The 21,587-nt window shown below is 37.0% G+C and overlaps 1 protein-coding gene across 4 annotated transcripts; it reads left to right on the top strand.

Annotated features, from left to right (window-relative positions):
- The first annotated feature begins 141 nt into the window (after positions 1–141).
- LOC116847332 (multidrug resistance-associated protein 4-like) lies at positions 142–21,143 on the top strand. 4 transcript variants are annotated; one of them, XM_032822235.1, is made up of 16 exons: positions 142–287; positions 8,936–9,506; positions 10,167–10,277; positions 10,592–10,726; positions 11,268–11,472; positions 11,966–12,188; positions 12,295–12,948; positions 13,392–13,894; positions 14,361–14,648; positions 14,834–15,063; positions 15,525–16,036; positions 16,393–16,623; positions 16,816–17,153; positions 17,278–17,523; positions 17,847–18,149; positions 18,538–21,143. In XM_032822235.1, the coding sequence occupies exons 2-16, from the start codon at positions 9,433–9,435 to the stop codon at positions 18,676–18,678; spliced, it is 4,194 nt and encodes a 1,397-aa protein (XP_032678126.1). In that variant the 5' UTR covers positions 142–287; positions 8,936–9,432; the 3' UTR covers positions 18,679–21,143. The 4 variants fall into 4 exon arrangements, with proteins under 4 accessions (XP_032678126.1, XP_032678125.1, XP_032678128.1 ...); XM_032822234.1 differs by having other exon boundaries at positions 179–391; XM_032822237.1 differs by lacking the exon at positions 142–287 and adding an exon at positions 7,699–8,584.
- The last annotated feature ends 444 nt before the right edge of the window (positions 21,144–21,587 follow it).

Here is a 21,587-nt window from a genome sequence, read left to right as displayed (position 1 = left end):
GTACGCCCAAATCCAAATAGATACGGCCTTCAGAAACCGGTATCAAATCTGTGATCCCTTCAGACCCCTTTAGAATCCCCCCAGTCTCCCCCTAAATACTTCGATTGTTAAGCTAGGCAAACCCCAGTAGACCAATGGCGATGCCACGTGATCTCGAATAACGAGACACGCTCGATGCGGCCGCTCAGTATCCGCGCAGTCGTCGTTGCGGCCGGTCTCATTTCCCCCTTGATTCCCGTTTATTATATGCATGTACATATGAATGCAGCCTGTGCGTCACAAGAGAGGTTCGTGAGTACAAGTGAGCGCGTGGAACGTGATCGCGTATAACGAGTTGTTTTCCGTAAGCGGCGTAAAGTGACTGCGACGACGAACCCAAGGCTCTGATCAGGTGAAAGTCAGGCTTTATTGATACGCGAAGCTCTTCTCCACGAGCGATTTAACGTCCATCGTGCTCACGAGTAATATCTGACGTATTGTTTTCGATTCCTCGACCTCTGCGAGGTCTCTTCTGCCAAAAATAGTCTTGTCACTTGTCGTATAATCCGGGTAATTCACGTCTACATATTTGATCGTAAAATAATGATTTACGATGTTGCACAATGATAAATGATATATCTCATTATGATGTAAATTTGCTTCTGTGTTGTGTAAACTTTGTTTTAGTTACTCCGTGAATGCGAACGCGCGCGCGTGCATTAACGATAACGATAACGATAGAATTCAACTAACGTAATAATCTAGCGATTGTATCGAGTCTCGAAATTTTTAAAACACGCGAGTCTTATTTAATTGTCGCGAAATTCTCAGTTCAAGGAGTCGATCTGCTTAGAGAGAAAATTTGATTGCTTGGTACATTTCCGGTCATAATGTTCTCTTCGCCAAGTCGCTCTTATTATGTAACTTTTATGATGCGATTATAATCACTCGCGCATTATAGAGCGCCGAAAGTAAAAGATATAAAAATAGTTTTTCACGTTTCTGACATTCTCCCAATGTTTCATCGCTTTTATTTGTTGTGATAAGAGACTAGTGTGGGCTCATGAGTGACTTAAATATTTCGGAAAGGTGCAACAATAGTTATCGTTAATTAAAGATTTACTATATATCTCGTTGGAAAATGCTCAGTCCAAAAGTCTAAAAAAGAAATTGAAAAAATAAGATGCCTTTGGCAACTTGTGTTGGTCAGGGCAATATTTGAAAGTGTTCCACGCGTGAAAGTCGTGACACGTGACAATGCGCGATATTCGGGACATGTGATGTTTATATTTGCGTAATGCTTGTTTAACCGTGTCTATATAAGTCATACATGCAAGTCATATATATATATATATATATATATATATATATATATATATATATATGACACAAAAAAATGTTCTTCTTTCTTTCAGCAACCCCTATTAAGATAATTGTTACTATTTCTGTCTCATTATTGTTACTATTATCATTATTGCGATTATTTCTCTATTGTTATTCTTGTTGTTGTTACTTTACATTACTGCCATTACTATATTATTTAATTATCAGTATTATTATTTTTTCCATATATTATTGTTGCATCTTTCTATTAAAATAGCGCGGTGTTTGAAACAGCCGATAGTTATAATTGCTTCCAAATCGTTATTTGCATGTAAGTCGCCTCTACTGAACGCATCCATTCCCGTATACCGTGCGTCACGGAAAGATTACGTCGCGAGTCAAGTCGTGGATTCGCAAGTATGCTCGTCATGATGTGTCGCGACTACGTCATCTCGTGTCGAGTGTCTCGAAATATCATGCACGACGTTGCCGCACGAGAATCACTCGTGTCGAAGTAGGCACGGTCTGTGTTCTTGAATTGTATTAGTTTGGTCTAAAAGATCTCGTCATTTTTCTCTCATTGAATTCTCATAAGAAGTTTCAATATCAAAAAGAAAACAAGAAGTCAGATATCTAAAAAGATATCGAGACAATATTTTGCTTATTTTATTCATAAAAATTATTAATTCTTTGAAATTAGATAATTCTATTTTCTTGTTTTATTTAACAAACATTTCTTTTAACACATAAATCTTTTGCACCAATTTAATATATCTTAATTTTCCTATCTACATGAATTTTACGAATTAATGGAGCAAAGTAACACTTAAGATAAAAATACACTATCAAAAACTGAGACTTCATATCGATATTCTTTTTTCAATATCAAGTCTTGGTTTTCGATATCAATACTATTATCTTGATTTTTATCTTGCTCTATTGAGTCAGGAACTTGGATTGTGGAAGTTGTGTAGTTGATTGGAAACAAATAAATTAGGTACGTGCAGGAATAAATGTTTATGAGTGCTTATTTTCCAAAGCGAACAAATTATTACTGTCATTAATATCAATGTAACAGAATTCATGAAATCTCAAACCTCTACTGTTATGCACATTAGTTACGTTTGAGCTGTTATAATTGAACGAAATTTTAAAGTGTAGAATGCATGACGTATATACATATGTTAATATAATAGCATAATGGTACAATAGTTACATGGAAGAAAATTCCAGTTCTTGTAATTGAAAACCGGATGAAAAATAATATCTCTGTTATTGTGACAAAAAACATTCGTCTGAATATTCAGTTGCATTAAAATTCGACTGAGGTAATTTAGAACAATTAGCTAAATAAAAACTTCCTACAAGAATCTTCCTGTTCTTACAAAAGTTTTTTTATTTGATTCTCAGATAACATCTGGAGTATTCAGTTACACTAATAAAGTTGTTTTTTCCGTATAATAGTATTAAAATATACGTTAACCATTCAAAGAAAAAGAAAATAGCATCACGAATAGAAAGAGAGAGAAGACTTTAGAAATTTGATGATTCGACAAATAGTGAAATAGATACTTAAAAGCACAAAACTGTTCGTCACGTGAAGCACGCATGCCGTGTGCACGTTAAGCTGTAGTCATGCATTCGTAAACACGGAAATTTACTCGTGCTTCATATGTAAATTTATCAGTGTAAGCGGTACTTTCCGCGAAGAAACTGTTGTAGTTCAAGTCCCCTTTACAGTACAAAGAGCACATATGGCAGTCGTTCGATAAAGAAGTACGAATTGAAAAATGGAATATTAACAAATTCCTAAGAAAAAAAAAACAGTTGGTGAAAGAAAGGTTGCAGAATACATTTGGCGATTAAAAAATCACTCTCGCAAAATATCACAAGTAAAATCAAAATTAGTGGTTGTCAGTAGTTTTTACGTCTGCTAGTTAAATTTTACGCGAAAGCTATTCTCGAAGCTCTCAGAACCAGTTCGAAAGATGTTCACAACGCAAACAAAGACTTATTTACACCACCTGAAAAGACACAAGGACGCTCGAGATAAAGTGAACTTAATTGAGAGATAAATTGAATCGATTTGCAAGTTGATGCCTGTTTGATCATTACGAGAATCACAGTGCGCGACAATTAGTGGAGCAACTCGAGAGAGGATTCTACGATTGTACGAAGAGTGGTCGCTTTTCCTATTTGTTTTTTTCCTTATTTGTTTTTTTTTAGGAATTCGTTAACATATTCCATTTTTCTATTCGTATTTCTCTGTCAAACAATTGCTATCGTATGTACTCAGTTGTAATAGTTTTAACTTACCTAGGACTTAAAAAATCAACGACGGTCCATTTCAGTTCAATGATTTTCGCACGTCAGTCTTCGAGATCGAGCCGATCGAACGATCAAAGAAGTCGCCGGACAATACGAGGTGAAAACGCTCGCGAAACTCTTTTTGCTACTCCACAATGTTGCTCGTTCGCTCACACCTCAATCGTGAATCACGAGACACAAGGTTGAGCTCGATGATTACGCGTATCATCGCGCGTGCGAATCGTCGTGTTCGGCTAAGTCGTCCGGATCTTCGTAACGCACAATGCGCCTTCGCGTCGTGTAACAATAATCGTCCGTAATTAATTTAATAGGCTCCATAGCTTGCGCACGCTCACGAGGTCGTCGTAACTCTCACATACGAGAAACATACGAATCCGATTTCGATTCAGTTTCTAAAGTTTGTAGTGGCATAATCGTTGTTTAAAACATCTCATGTGGGATACTCGGATTCAATATTAGATCTTTGTTTCTCAGTTAAATTAATACGCGTGATTTTATATTTGTAATCGCGATTCAACTAAGAAGCTTTCATCTAACTCTGAATTTAAATTTAAGTAACTTACTTGAACTTTAAGTAACTAAATTAATACGTACCTAAATCATAACAACGACTTTGAACCCAGCGATATAAATCGACAATCATTTCTCTTCAACTGTCAATTTATTTAATTTGTTCTTTCCCATATAGAACTATAATTTTTATCGTGTGATCGTTCGTTGTTAGAATCATATAATCGCACGTTGAACTAAATCAAATATTAAATTAATTTATAATCTCTCCAAAGAATGCGCATTTCATTTGTCAGCAATTTTTTTTTTTAAATACTTGATTTGTATCAATGAACAACTAAGGAGGGCCCGCATGTTGATATTATTACTGGCTACGGTCATGCCTTCTTGATGAACGATTCACTTGCAACTGTAATATGGTGAGTCGCGCGTTTCTATTAAGAAAACGAGCGAATTATGTAATGTTACGAACTATTCTGCGAACGCGACCGTCGTTGATTAGTCTATTCTGGCCACTGATCGCGAAACGCGTAATTCACCGAACATACACTATTGTCGTACTCTTGGTGTCGTGACTGTATCATGGACTTTGTGTGAGACTGAGCCGCGCGAACGTCTCTTAGTGTATAACAAGGCAAAGAAAACGTTGTAAATTTATAGGGTTATAATTTATATAGGATTGTATATAATGATTATCTTTGGGTATTAGAATAATTTATATGTGTTTGCAATTTTATGAGGATCAACTTTGTTGACTGTTTTTAATATGTCGACGGAGGTTTTAATACTAAGGTTTTAATACTAAGTAACTGAATAATATAATATACTATAGTAATACTAAACAATAATTGTAATACTATAGTAATATTAATTAAAATTAGCAATTATAATATTGTAGCGATATAAACTATAATAATGATATAATAATGACGAAAGAAAGGATAAATTGTAATAAAAATTATGGTGATATGCTGTCAATATTATTCCATTCTTCGAAACTTGGCGGAATCTTTGACATGTAGAAGGTGGTTGTGTCGAATGCCAATGTTTCAGGTTACATTCAACCTACAATGAATAATCACTGTGACATAAGATTTTGTGGGATATGAGCCGGATATGTACAAACGATAATAATAACATATCAAGATTAAATTGCTTACATTATATCATATTGCTGCATTATAATCGCCGAATTCCTGGTAATGCTGCGGTCTCGTTACATAAATATTTACGTTATATTTATATTAAGTTATATGAGAATTATTCGAGATTTATCGCGAAAATTTGAATGGGAAACGCAGTTTGAAAGTGCGTCTTCCATGTGGAAATTGTTTTAATCGCAATTCGCGTTGATATTGAATGTAACATCGGTTCTTGGTGATTACCTCTAATGATGATTTAATAATTTAATATTGATATATAATCACATAAAAAAAGACAATACATTCTCTGTAAATAATAACTGATGAGAAGTTGCGTGTGATTTCTCATGAAGAAGCGAGTAAAGAATTTAAAATGGATATTATCACTCGGTCGTTGTCGAGACCGACAAAGTGATGTTAAATATAAAGAGCATCTTGTCCCTGTTTGTTCATACGTTTGTTCATACGTTAACGTTCTCTTGCGTGTCTATGAATTGGTAAGACGTTCCTTGTATGTGTTACTCATACTCATAGTTTATTTACATAATATTTACTGTAATTCGAGATTGTAACAGAAGATGTGGTAATGACGTTTATGTAATATATCTTGGCGAAAATAAATTTGTATCATAGGAAAGGTACGTCTCTATCGTGTTATAACGATAACACATTATGTTTCGTAATATTGAATCATGTAATATAAACACGACAATGAAGCAACGAAGCAACATCAATGAACGGGCAAAGTTTCAAGCACAGCTTTGCATCTATCTCGATATTGTAATTTTTGCAAAAGTCGTATTTTTAACGTCTACTATGTAAATTATGTATCTAACGAATTCGACGGTTCATAATCGTCGAATCGTTGCACCCTAAACGAGAGAGGCGATGTGTAGTATTCGAGTTTAAACAACGAATATCATAAACTCGAATTTGAATCAGGAGGATGTGAGGACGCGAAGAACATGTGTTAAACTCGATTACGAAACGCGTTTCCATTTAATTTGAAAAAAAAATAATATTCGTTAATAAAATAATTAAAGATGGAATAAAAAATTTGATCGAATTAACCAAATGTCTAGCAAAATTGAGCAAAGCAGAAATCTCGGTTGAAGTCGCCAGAATTCCGTTCGAATTAACAGGACTTCTGATTGAGCAGAACTTGCAACTGTTCAACTCGAACAGTCGTAAGTTCTGATTAATCAAAGGTCTCACCTGTTTAATCAGAGTCTTGTTAACTCAAACACTATAAATGTTGATGACTTCGATCGAAATTCCTGTTCGTTCGCATTTCTAAGCGGACATCTGATTAATCCAAACAAATTTATTTGTCCGTGTATAAATATAAAGTCGTTACCGGGACAATTTGTCGCAATTGTCTCGATGATACTATATATCATAGCGATACTATATATCATAATGTCTGGGTTCAATTTAATGCATCGACGTTGATGTTTGCGTTGCGGTTCTTTGACAAAGCTTCGTGAACGTTCGTGCTGTACAATAACGCTGAATCACTCATCGACTTTATCACTCACGTTATCACCCCACACCATATTGTTGGAAACACTGACAATGAAGCGCATGATACAGGATATTCCCTTGAAAATATGAATATTCAACCTTCTCTTGCGCGGCATAGGCGTTATCGAATTTCGCGAAAAGATTTCGCACTTCACGAAAAATATTATTATTCAAATTCGTCACCATGAGACGGATATATTTTTCACGACGTCGAGGAGTGTAATATAAGCTGTTGTTAAAAACGATTAAGACATCACTTTTAAAGCAACCATTCGTTCCTCATCGTTCCTAATCAGTGTTTAACATATCAATAGTTGCCGAATCTTACTTTCGAGAACTTCGTGCCGTAAATACTTCATATATTGATTGTCGTTTTATCTTTTGTTGACATTGCGTCGTTTGTTCTTCATCCTTCTTAACTTCAAATCGCTTATTATATTATTTTATATTGGCTGAATGGTGAGTCGAAAAAAATCTAGGTGTGTCTAGCGCGATATAGATTATCTAAGGGATCTTCGCAACTTTTATCACAAAATCGCTACGTTATCGTACGTTCAGTATTGATGAAGATAACAGTTATAAATTGTAACCGAAACAAATAGTTACAAAATTCAAGTTTGAAAGTCAAATTGTAATCGTAGGAAGAGCGAGAGTGCTCATAGCACACAAGGAAAAACAAGGTATAAACATTCACGCTGTTTTCTGACAATTGCGCGATGTGCAAATACGCTCGTTGTTCATTTAATTTACTGTTTAGTAAGATTATTTAGTAATGGCTGCGTTCAGCAGAGAAAGCTGCTTTGCAACTGTTGTAAAATTCATGAATTCGATTGGAGTATATTCTTAATTTTGGTTGAATCCAAGAGCATATACCAATCAGATTCACGAATTTTACAAGAGTTGTAAAGCAGCTTTCTCTGCTGAACGCAGCCAATATCTTCTTATCAGGAAAGCGCTAGCATAATATGCGTTTTTGTGTGAATTTATACAATAGTTACTGCGGTCTGATAAACTAGTTTATGAACGGTCATTTGAAGAGTAAACTCTAACAATTGCGGACGATCCAGGACGTATCAAAGGGGCATATAGCAGCGATAAGGAGATAGTTGGCAGTTTATTTATTGATGTCGTTATATATTTTGCGCGCATGATTCTCGACCGTGTCGCTCGTTAAACTGACGTATTTGCTCGCGTATTTTCCTCAAAACGTCAAGGCATTAAATTTTCCTTGTTTTTCCGGCAATTTAATCTTGATAGTTCAATGTTATTTCTTTCGATCTTTTTAATTCTGACTCCACAATCTCTAATCCTTTAACTTCATAAATTTTACTCCCTGACAAATATTTGCACATTTTCAACTTCTGATATCACCAAATTTTTCTTTATTTCTATCATTATGATTCTTTTATTATATTCGTCTTAGTTTCAGTTTGAGAGAATTCGCAACATTTGTTATCTTAATTTCGATGTTCTCTTAGTTTTGTTGAGTTTTTCATGTTAATTTCAGTATATAATTTTGCAAAATATTCCACCAAGAAATTGATTGTTGGATTAATGGCGACTATGCCTGTCAGCTGCGTGTCTTTATCAGTATGATAAATAGGTGTTGCGACACAACATAGCGATTGTGTGACTTTTCGTATTACCACTATAGCGTAGTGATACTGCAGGAAAATAAGTCGTGTGCCGTTCAGATAAGGCGGACAGGAGGTGCAAGGCGAATGATACGAATTTTTTCTTTTATATGCAGACAGACACGTCTCAAGAGTCACTCGCACGTAAGATCGATAAAGCGCTCATCATCTCGTAGATATTTGGAACTTTTTAACTTTAGCACATCGGTATACATTCCTTTATCTATATTTTTGTGTATCATCACGCGGAACAATCTATAATTCTTGGCGGATAAATCGATAATCGACCTCAAAAAATATTACCGAAATATTTGCCACACGCACGCGAGATTACTTGGGAAAGAAAATGACTTGTTATACTTTATTTTCAATATATGACTTATATTTAAAATACATAAAGTTAATTTAATTATAATCATTATACATAATATAATAATAATAATAAACAATGAACACAATATAATTGTTTACAAATTGTTTACAAATTGTTAACAGTGCACGAGCGGTCGACACAAAAATTCCAAGGAAGTACTCGAAGATAAGTTTCAAGAGCCTGCAGATAGCCGTGAGAATATCAATGTATTAGACTCGAGATATTTTGAATTTCTCTCTGACAGAATTATCAGGGAATCGGTTGTGATATCAGACAAAATCCTAAGTCTAAGAATAAATGATAAGTGTGAAGTGCTTGTTTCGAGGTTGATCACCGAAACGAAGTTGAATCACAGTGTAAGATCGTGACGTTTAAAAGAACGGTCTTCGTCGTCGTTCGTCACCTTGCGTAGGCTTCGGCGTGTGATGAATGAAACGAGAAAGCTACTGTGAGACCGAGGTGGCGAAGAAATCTTTCGTTCACGCTGAAGAACCGATTACGCGACGGACAGGAGTTGCTACATCACTTGATACTTAATTGCCGTGTATTCGATCAATTAATCGATTGTGTTGACTGAAGTGGCGAGTTCGCGGCAAGTTAATGCCGCGTGTAAGGACTGATGGATGCAACGAAAACGAAATCGAGACCAAACCCCAGAGAGAGGGCGAACATCTTGTCGGTGTTGCTATGGTGGTGAGTAATGATTCTTGTGAAGATTGCAATCAGTTGGTCTTTTTATATATCGAGTCTCTTACTCTGGTCCTATTAATAAAATCTTAATAACGACATAACACATAATTAATTAACATATGCAATTCGTTAAATCAGTACGAGTAAATCTGAGTTCTGAGACTGTCTGCACCGAGGAAAAAATACTTAAAAATTTGTTTGTGGGATATAAAATTATTTCTCCGTAAATAAAAGCTTATACTCCACAAGTGAATTCTTAAATATTTTCCTCCCAGTGTAGAACAACACAAGAACAGTTAGGTTTAATCGAGTTTGTTTGCGAATGTTCTCACGTCTTTGATAACTTTTATATTTGATTTCGATTATGATTGCGACGGTATCTAAACAAGCGAGACAGTACGCTGCGTGACATACAACATGTATTTTTCGGCAAACCAGTTCTTATCTTTCTGTAAATTTTGTCTTTGGAGATGACTGGGCACTTCTCTGGGCGAAGTCAGCAAGCGCTTTGTCACGCCGTTAAGACGCATGCTAGGTCGAGTCATTTTCGCATCCTTCATTTCGGGCTTTTCGTGCCGTCATTTTGTACTGAACGTTACATCATTCGTAAACCGATGCGATTCGATGTCTGATTTGCGAAAATCGCTTTCTGCCGAATCATAGCTGGACTATAAACCTATTCAGGACAGGATACAAGAAGAATCTCGAAACAGATGATTTGTACGATCCTTTGAAAGTTGACCGATCGAATTTACTCGGTGACCGATTAGAAAAGTGAGTACCAAAATTATACGAATGATAAAGAGAAAGAGATAACATTTAAAGATAATTAATTATTAACATCTTTTCACACAGATTCGATATCTCAGTTATTGCATAATGATTTCAATATCTTCTAAATCGCAATCTTTTTGATCGACTGTCGTATCTGGCGCTCTGAAATTTAAAAATTCCAGTATAATAACAATCGCACGAGCATTTTCCAAAATGTTTAACGTTATCCTTCATGATATCTTGCATAAAAATGAGATAACAATATCATAATTGATGACAATAAGATAATAATAACATGTCCGGCGTGATTGCAGACGATGGAAGATCGAGTTGGAAAATTCGAAGAGACGGAAACGTCGACCGAGCTTATTGAAGACCATTTTTCGCACATTCCTATGGGAGTACTCCATGCTGGGATTGGTGCAGCTACTCAACGAGTTCGTGCTAAGGTATCCGTCTATCATTTACTCCGTCCTTTTCCATTTCTTCATTAGACAACGGAACAACTTGGATCGTAATGAAAAGTTAAACGAGAATGAAGCACGAGCCACAACGACGTGACGATCATCGACATCCCAGTCGAAAGCCAAGCTGCGGTTAAATCTGAGTATACGCGATTGAAGCTTTATGTCGTCTTAAGCTTTTGTATCTCTCAGTAGCGTCTGGACAGTTTCAAGTGGAGACACGTGCAAGATTTCGGATCTTTTGCGTTTAAACGTGTGAAATATCTTATCCAGTGATTATCGGTAGCTATCAATTTATCGAGCGATAAATTGTTGAGTTGTAGAGTTGTCTCAAGTGGCATCTCGTAAAATCTACGACGTGGACATTCAAATGTTTTTACGACATCGAGTGTGATAAATAATGTAATGATGTGCTGTTATTAGCGATAATTTCATTTGTTATCTCACCGCAACAAGTCCGAGTCATAGAACGATATGCGGTGTGACGTATCGATTGCGCAAGAGTTAACGAGCAATTGATTTGCAGATTGGGCACGCCGTTGATGCTGGGAGGTCTCCTGCGCTACTTCCGCAAGGACTCCACACAGTCATACGAAATCGCTTTGTGTTACGCGGCTGGAATTTGTTTGGCAACCGCAATAAACGTTTTAAGCGGCAATCAGACGATCTTCGGCGCATTCCACGTGGGCGCGAAAGTTCGCGTGGCCGTCTGTTCCGTGGTGTATAGAAAGGTCGGTACGAGCGCCATGTTTTACGATTAATTTGAGAAATGCGGTTGTAAACGTTCCGAACACTCGCAGATTAAATCCGAAGTACGCGAAACGTCAAACAAATACTTGTAGATATTACATTAACTGCATTCTTGAACGATTCTTGGATTACAAGAGAGTAGCGAAAAAAGAGTAGAAAAAGATTGCTGTCAGAACGTTGGCGAAGAATCAACAACGTTGACGACCATTTGGTTGACAAATAGTTCGTTCCCGTCGAATGCGACGAGATCCATTTGACTCACAAATCGACACAATATGATGCAAAAGAACTCTCCTGGTAATCTCGATCATTCTACATACATGAACCACCAAGAAGTTTGTTAACCTCAAAGTATTTATAGGACAGCGAAAAGTCTAGAATTTTGAAGAGTCAGAAATTATTCCCGTTGCGACTGATCAGTAGATTAATTCCTCGGTTACATAAATGTGCGACACCGTGTCTTACATATTTCAGGCGCTGCGTCTGAGCAAAACCGCGCTGGGAGAGACGGCACCAGGAAAAGTGGTCAATTTAGTGGCCAACGATGTCAATAGATTTGATCTCGTCACTATTTTCATCCATTACATGTGGTCGGCACCTCTATCCGCCATGATAGTGGCATATATTCTCTACGTGGAAGTCGGATACGCTGGTCTTATCGGCATCGCCGCGATCTTCGTGGTCGTGCCGATTCAATGTGAGTCTTTCGTCAAGATTATTCAGTGTCAGAAAATTTTCCACCTGTCCCATTATCGAAGAGCCGCGTTTCAGCGCGAAAGATTCACGTGGTCTCGCGATTCCAGCTTACACCGGCAAGCTCTCGTCCAAATTCCGGCTGCAGACCGCCATCAAGACCGATGAGCGAGTGCGACTGATGGACGAGATCATCTCGGGGGTGCAGGTGATCAAGATGTACGCCTGGGAGAAGCCGTTCTGCGCCTTGGTTGAGCTGGCGCGCAAGTTGGAGCTGCGGGTTGTCACCAAGAGCTCGTATATCCGCGGTATCTATATGACTTTCAATCTCTTCAACACCCGCATGGCGCTCTACTGCACGCTCATCTCCATGCTCCTGTTCGGCCACGAGCTCTCCGCCGACAAAGTTTTCGTCATCTCGTCCTACTTCAACGTTCTCGCTCACACCATGTGTGGCATGTTTGTGCGAGGCTTCGCCGAGCTGGCAGAATGCATGGTGGCGATCCGCAGGCTCCAGCACTTCCTCATGTACGAGGAGTTCCAGGGCAACAATATCGTGGTCTCGAAGATGCTATCCAGCAGTTACAATGGTGGGATCAATGAGTACAAGCAAACTTTGAACAAAACACCCAAGCAGGACCTGCCTTACATCGACGATGAAGTGAGCAGCCACGAGGTTCGCGATGAAGCTGACTCGAAGAAACAGAACGGACTAGTGATCGTCGCCAGTGACTTACTGAGAAATACTGCCAGTATCATAGATGGTAAATTTGCTTAAAACGAGTTGAACATGTTAATTTATGCAGAAACTCATTTCCATTGTGATTAAGGCTAATAATTTTGCTCAAGAGAATCGCGACTGTGGTCGGACGATTAAAGATCACTTAATTGCATAATGAGAACGTTTTATCTGATAATGAAAACGTTTTATCTAGTGAAAATTTTTGATAATTTTGTCTACTGTTTTTCAAAAACTTGACAAATAGTAAGGGAATGTACAAAAATTTATAATAATATTGATAATAGAAGTATTTTCCTTTTATTTCTCAAGTTTCGGTCTTATCTCTATTAGGAAAAAAATAAGGAGAAACAAAGCGCTATTTAAAGTTTTTTAAAAATTAGTTCTTCTGAAAAAGAAGAATTTAACGTTTCTGCGACGCTCATGATATTCGCTATTTTCATCGATACAATCTTTGCAACTTTACAGAGAATAGACGGTCTTCCATACACGATGACAACTGGAGCGTCAAAATGACCAACGTCACTGCCAAATGGGAAGTCGGCCATTCGGAGAACACATTGGACAGTGTGAACTTATATTTAGAAAAGGGTAAATTGTACGGAGTGATCGGTATGGTGGGTAGCGGCAAGAGTTCGTTCTTGTCCGCCATTCTGAGTGAAATCACAATAGTAGAAGGCAAGGTGAAGGTAAACGGCGGCATAAGCTACGCTAGTCAGGAGGCCTGGGTGTTCGGCTCCACCATCAGACAGAACATCCTCTTCGGCCAGACCTACGACCGTTACAGATACCAAAAGGTGATTAAAGCCTGCGCCCTGCAGAAAGACTTCCAGCAATTCCCGCAGGGCGACCAGACCATCGTAGGTGAGCGAGGTAGCTCGTTATCTGGCGGTCAGAAGGCCAGGATCAATTTGGCTAGATCCCTCTACAGACAAGCGGATATCTATCTGTTGGACGATCCTTTGAGCGCGGTGAGTGACATGAAAGGAGTCGAGACATTAATTAAAGCTTTCCGGGCATGGGACTTTGCGAATATGACCCGCAATTACTATTAACGTTACGTAATTTTGCCTTGAAAATTTTGTATGACTCTTTTACTATTTCTTGGAAACTTAAGAGGTGTAGAGTTAACATGCTAAAGTTAATAACAACAGTAACAAATTTATCTCAATAAGGAATAATAAAAAAATCAAGTTAATTAAAGAATATAATTTTTTAATGATCTTTCTCATTATTCTTTCAAAACTTGAAAATAATTTTTGAAATCTAAAGTAGTACTAATAAGTAAAAATTAATAATAACATTGGTAACGACAGTAATTCTCTTTACTTCCTGAAAATTCAGTTTTATTTCAATGAAGCAACTTGTGTATAAATTTGGCTCTATTTCGCGATTCACCGAATGAGACTGATCGGTGACAACCGAACGAAATTTCAGGTTGACGCACATGTGAGCAAACATCTGTTCCAAGAGAGTATACAGAAATATCTGGCCAAGAAGACGAGAATTCTGGCCACGCATCAGTTGCAGTACATAAAGGGAGTGGACGGCATAATACTGCTCGAGCAAGGGAAAGTGAAGTACTTCTCGCGCTATGAAAATCTGTTGGAATATCGCCCCGAGTACGGGGAGCTTGTATCGACCGGGAAGAGCGGCACGGAGATGAGCGACGATTCGTCCATAGAAAGAAGCATGAAACGGCAATATTCCACCACGAGTAACAGAGTAAGTAAAGTTTACAGGAGTGTTGAATCATTCTGAGGATAAAATAAAGATTGATCATTGACAATTCAGCGTTCTCGCCACTGTTAACTTTCGATTAAGTGTCTCGCAAAGTAACATTCAAGAATATGAACGACATAAAGTCATGGTGAAAGTTCCAAAGTGATCAGACGATCTTCTCTCGGTAGAGTCGCACCCCGGAACCCAGCGGCACAGACGAAGAGGACACGATAGAGGACGAAGATCTCGAGAAACTAGGAAGCGGCCTCGAAGAGACGTCACGCGGCATGGTGAAGGGTCCTATATTTATCAAGTTTTTTCAAACCGGTGCCAATCTGTGCATGGCTTTCATCGTTCTATTGATGTTCATTATCACACAATTTGTGGTCAGTTTCAACGACTACTTTGTGCCTATCCTGTAAGTACCCATTAATACATTGCTAAACATACGGAAAGTGAATTAATTTACAAAATTAGCAAGAATTAGTACGTCTGTCTATCCACTCAACTGAATTCTCGACTTAAGGAACCCAATGAAGAAAGCATACTGCTTCGTAAAAATAGAAGCAGAAATTAATAATTTTAATAAGAAAAAGAAAAAATAAATTGGAATATAGAATTCGTAATTTCGATTTACTTGAAGGAATAATCGTTCCAACAGACAGTTGTTTCTGCATTCTAGTTTCTTACTTCTCTAACTCTACATTTTAATCTCGCAAAAACTATAAGACTATTGATACAATGCGTTTTTCACTTAATATTTTCATTCTTTACGCATTTGGTCGATGTTTCTTTTCATTATTAACATTTCTTATTGCTTGTTCGGTTCTTATTGCTTGTTTTCGTTTATGATTGACTTCCTTTTGTACATCTTTTCAGGATCACTGTTGAGGAGAATCGGCACTACTTGGCCAAGATGCAAACTTACAACCTTACGGATGACAACATAGTGAACGCGACGAGTTCCGATACGAACGCGTTATCGATGCACACGTATATCTATATTTACACGAGCATCGTGTTGGGCATCTTTATCGTCGGCATCACTAGATCGCTGTATTTCTACAAGACATGCATGACATGCAGCCAACGGCTGCACGATTTGATGTTCAGCGCACTGATCCGTACGGGGATGCGTTTCTTCGATACCAACCCGAGCGGCAGGATCCTCAACAGGTTCTCCAAGGACATGGGCGCGATCGACGAACTGTTGCCTAAGGCGATCTTAGACGCCGGCCAACTGAACATGATGATGTTCGGCGCATTAATAGTGACTTGTGTGATCAATCCTATGTTTCTGGTGCCTGTCGCGTTCATCAGCATCATATTTTACTGGATGAGAAAGATCTACCTCAAGACCAGCAAAAATGTCAAGCGGTTGGAAGGAATCAGTACGTCTGCCTATCCACTCAACTAAATTCTCGATTTCCTACGGAAATTCGTCTAAGTTTTTCGATCACTTGTTTATCTAATTTGCTTCCTAGTTTTCAACGATTTTAACGAATACCAAATAATTATTTTAATTTGTTGAATTTTCGATGCGTTTACAGTGCTTTTTCCTGCGTTAGATCAATCACACCAAATCTTCATCATTCTTTTAAAATTCATTTGTTTTGCATCCTTTGTATTTTCGTGATCTTTATTCTACGTTTTTCTCAAATACACCGGTCATACTTATTCCTAGTATGTCGATTTATTTTCTATAGGCATGATGGCTTTTGTTGCTACTGTGAATTTCGTATTACAGCACGGTCACCAGTGTTCACTCACTTGAACGCCACTTTGAACGGCCTGACGACTATTAGAGCGTACTGCGCTCAAGACATACTGAAACGAGAATTCGACAACCTGCAAGATCAACACACGTCCACCGCTTACATGTACATCGTGACGAGTACGGCGTTTGGATTTTTCCTCGACATATTTTGCTTCGTCTTCACATCGCTCGTCACCTTCAGTTTTCTGATTCTGAACAATTGTAAGTTTTAAGAGTCTTAATTTTCTAGATGATTACTTCATAAGATATATATTACTCATTAAGAAATCATCGAGGAAAAATCGTAAAATTTGATATTGAATATAGCTTCAACAGTTTTCGAATTTCCTTCTATTTCAGCTTAATTTCCGACTATTCGATCGGTCTAATAAAACGTCACGCATTGTTTTCCAGCATTTTCCGGCGGCGCGGTCGGACTGGCGATCACGCAGGTAATGGCCATGACCCAAATCATTCAATGGGGCATGCGACAAAGCGCGGAGGTGACTAACCAGATGATGGCGGTGGAACGCGTGCTTGAGTACATTCAACTTAAACCGGAACCGAATCTCAAAGATCGCGGGGTATGCCTAAAGTCGAAAAGAAAGGAGTATGTGGCACTGCCAGCCGCTGTTCCATCATCCTGGCCCAATCAAGGCTGCATCAAGTTCAAAGACGTCTATATGCATTACGTAGATGATCATCCGCCAGTCCTCAAAGGATTGAACCTTGTGATTCAGCCTGGACAAAAGGTACGAGGATTTTGCAGAAGAAAATCGATAAGGACAGATTTTGTCCGTGAAGAAAGATCTGAATATATAAATGAGTAGCAACATAATTAGGAGATGCTTGAAATGTCATGAAATTATTGCACAGATCGGTATCGTGGGGAGAACGGGTGCGGGAAAATCATCGCTGATAGCAGCGTTGTTTCGATTGGCAAAAGTGGAGGGTACCATTGAGATCGATGGCGTGGACACGGGTATGATCGCCTTGGATGACTTGCGACGCAAGATATCCATCATCCCCCAGGATCCAGTTCTCTTCTCGGGCACTCTGAGACGTAACCTGGACCCTTTCAATGAATTCCCCGATTGCGACTTATGGGCAGCTCTCGAGGAGGTACGATAAACTATTTCAAAACTGATGTCGAGATTTGAGAATTGTAAAATAATAGTCAACCAAACGCTACGTATATAAAACGTATTGCGAAGTCGTAACGTTCGGAAATTCCGAGTTCTTGAAATCCAAAATCCTGACGTTTTAAGAAACCTAAAAGAGTCCAAAAGTCTTTCGATTTCCAATTTCCGAAAGTTTCAAGATTCCGAGCTCCCAAGGTTGCAAGATTTTCAAAATCATGTTGCTTGAAAATCTCGAGGTTCTAATGCCTTTAGATTAAACGACTGAAAATACTTGACGAAATATTAATATCTTCCGTGTTTCAGGTTGAGCTGAAAGATGCAGTCGTCACTGTTGGGAACGGTTTGGAAGGTCGCGTGTTCGACCGAGGCAGTAATTACAGTGTTGGCCAGAGGCAGTTGGTCTGCTTGGCGAGAGCAATTCTGAGAAACAATCGTATATTGATGTTGGACGAGGCGACCGCGAACGTGGATCCGCACACGGATGCATTGATTCAACGTACTATCAGAAAGAAATTCGCAACTTGCACGATGTTGACAGTAGCGCATCGATTGAACACCATTATGGATAGCGACAAAGTGCTGGTGATGGATAAGGGTCGCCTAGTTGTAAGTACAATTTGCTTCGAGTCTTGGAATTTTACTACTCGATGATCGCAATTTTTTATCATTCCGATATGACACGGATATATATAATCAGAATTGTAATTTTCAGTATTTTTAATGTGGATTTTAATGATTTTTTTAAATCGTGAAGATAAATATAGTATATATCGAATAGTTTAATCTAAACAGTTTTAACTCCACATTTAGATCTGAGCGTCTTACATAAGGCAAGTTTCAAGTAACGTCTATCAAAATGAACCTCAGTTTATTATACAACGAGAATAGCAGTTGACACTATAATAATTCCGAAAAGATGTCGATATAATTACGAGATGAAAATTCTCGATATCCACATTCAATTTTGATATTCATATTGATTTGTTTCTTATAGGAATATGATCATCCTTACGTATTACTACAAAACAGCTGTAGTCAATTTACTTCATTAGTAAAGGAGACCGGTCGAGCTATGCACGATCAACTGGTTAAGATAGCGAAACAGTCTTATTGCGACAAGTATGGAGAAACATAACGAAGAGTTGAAGAAAGCTTAAGCGTTATATATCAAATTTCTCTACCAGCTAAGCTCTTTGACTTCCCGCTTTGATCTCTGTGATGTAGCTGGGGCACAAGTGGATTGTTCAGTGTTTTTGATATACATTTATAATAAAGGTAGAATTGTACGGGGAGGTTCAACAAGCAAATGTATGATTGCACGAATGCCGATGGGAATTTAGCACGAACAGTTGTGCTGCCAAATCATCGATATACCAAGGGTCGATGTCCTAAAGAGCCTTAGATTCTACGTTATTAATTAGGTCTGTATCGTTGTAGTGTTATGAAAATAGCGAGAAATGTATCTCGCATTTTTCTGCAAACACGAAAGTTTATTGCGCGCCTTTCTTTGGGATATCTCGAAGACCAAATAGTTCTGTTAAGTATTATGTACTGTGCAACGTTAAAGCGCATCTAACGTACAAGAGGAATAATATTTTTGTATCGTGTTCAACAAAGCGCCAACGCGTTGCAATGTTACTTACACTCTTGCATCGGAACTTCCGAGAGTACAACGTTGCTTGCAAAAAAACGCCAAGTATTCGAATACTTATATTTTTCTACTCTATACTTCGCGCACTTCCGGAAGCCACAGGCATCTCTGTAATAGCTCTTGTGATAAAACGAGCATACGTCGAACTAAATCGTTCCAAGCAAAAATCGCGCGACCTGAATACGATGATGTACGATGATAAAATATATTTTAAGCGCGATGTAATTTATCGCGTCGGTCGCGAAGGAAAGCTCGCTGTTGCTTTTCGAACGTTTCGGCCCTTATTATACAGCACCTTATTGTAGAATGGGTGCACACTTAGACAAGTTTTCATTGCATGTCGTATCAGTGCTACGAATAAAATAATTTGCCATTGTATAAAGCAATCAATTCGCAAAGCCGCCAAGTCTATTTCTCTTCAAGGATTAAGATTCTGACTTTGAAGACAAGAAAACACTCTTTTTATCGCAAACTTAATCAATTATATTTATCGGCACTAATTATTGATAATAATATACAATTTGATAATATAGTGATGTGGTGATAATAATTATATAAAATTATTATTCTTCAGTAATTGTAGCGATCATAATCCATATCATTATATTCGATTTTTCTTTTCTTAATGAAGGCACTAAGATTCATATGACGAACGACTTAAGTAGCTTACTTTGTACAGCGATAGATTGAACGATCAATTGAACGTACAAACAAATACTCCAAGTCTGCTCGAAAGCGACATACTTAACGAGAGACATACTTAACGACTACACTTGAAGGGTCTTTTACTTTTGAATGGCCAAAAAAATAAGCTACAATAAGGAATATTTCCTGGAAAAACTACGCAACATATCGACTTGTAACTTGGCATATTTATTATATAAGTAGAAAGTAATATTAAAAATATAATGTTTGAAATTTATATATATATATACGATCGTGTCTAAAACTTAAAATACATATTTCTTAAAATCATATTTTCAAACTCGCATGAAGTGGAATACGCATTTTAAGTTTAAAGTATGATTATAAAGTAAGTTATTCGACTTTTTCGAATAACAATTATATTTGTAATATTCCTTTCTACTTATATAAAATAAACAGAATTAGATAAGTTAGTATTTCCTTTTTTAACTAGGTTAATAAAATTATGGATTGGTATTCACAATGTAGTTAATACATTTTAAAGTTATTATAAAATTTAGTTAAGTTAAAAATTAATCACATGCAAAGAAATATATGTTTGTTTTCATAATTAACTTTTTCATAGGTTAAATTTATATGAAATAGTGAAAAAATAACTGTCTATAAAAAAATACTGACTGTTTTATGCTCAGATTTCCAAGTGAAAAAAGAATATTAGCGTTTAAAGAAATGAAAACAAATTCTGCTCTCTGCCATTATTTCTGATTTCTTTTTATTCTGCATTTTAAGAACAGCCCGTAATGATTTTAATATTGGTAAATTATTTCAACTTTTAAAGTTGAAGAAATTAATAAAGAAATTAATAAGTTAATGTGCTTTAAAATAACTAGTCTAAGTTTAAAATTGATTATTGACTTTTTAACTTAACTGTTAATTGTTTAGCTAATTGTTTCAAAAATTAGTTGTATCAAATTAGTTATATCAAAAATCTCGGACAATAAATATGCCAAGTTACAAATCGATATGTCGCGGAGTCTTTCTAGAAAAATTTCTTGAATATAACTTATTTTTTTGGACGTTCAAAGGTAAAAGACCCTTTAATTTTTGTTATATATAGACGCAAAAGAGATGGAGCTCAATATCTTTTACTGGCATTTATTGATGCAACTATTAGCACAATGAAAATATCGAAATAACCATCGAAGAAAATGTATGAATAAGCGAATAAGTATGTAATGTATATATTAAGTATTGTTAAATGGTATACGAACATATAAAAATATAATATTATTTTACATAAAAAATTAGTGCAGTGTACACTTTATATATATTTATATGTAATTAATATCTCGATTATATACTTAATAGAAAAAAAAATGGAATGCAGGACAATCGCGTACTTCTCACAGCCGACGTGATGAAAATTCTTAAATAATTAAAAACTTTTCTTCCGGAAACGAAATTCAAAGCAAAGAAGAAATTGAGAAAAATAAATAAAAAAGCCTTGTCGCAGTTATTAATGCATAATCTTCAAGTATTAACAGACAATATCAAACGTTTTGGTGACTAAGTTACCTCTCTCCATAATTTATAAGATCGAACAAGTAAGAACAAAATTTAAAGTATAAAAATGGTTTTCGGACACAACTAAACACGCGCATGTAATAATATCCTTTTGCGTAAACCTTTTGAATCGTCATTGACGGCGTTCGTATATGTTTCCCATCGCGCGCGAGTGATTTGTTCAC

The sequence above is a fragment of the Odontomachus brunneus genome, unplaced genomic scaffold (assembly GCF_010583005.1).
Source record: "Odontomachus brunneus isolate Ranch 3 - 2012 unplaced genomic scaffold, Obru_v1 Obru_scaffold_076, whole genome shotgun sequence".
NCBI lineage: Eukaryota > Metazoa > Arthropoda > Insecta > Hymenoptera > Formicidae > Odontomachus > Odontomachus brunneus.
This window is presented reverse-complemented; position numbering and strand designations above follow the sequence as displayed.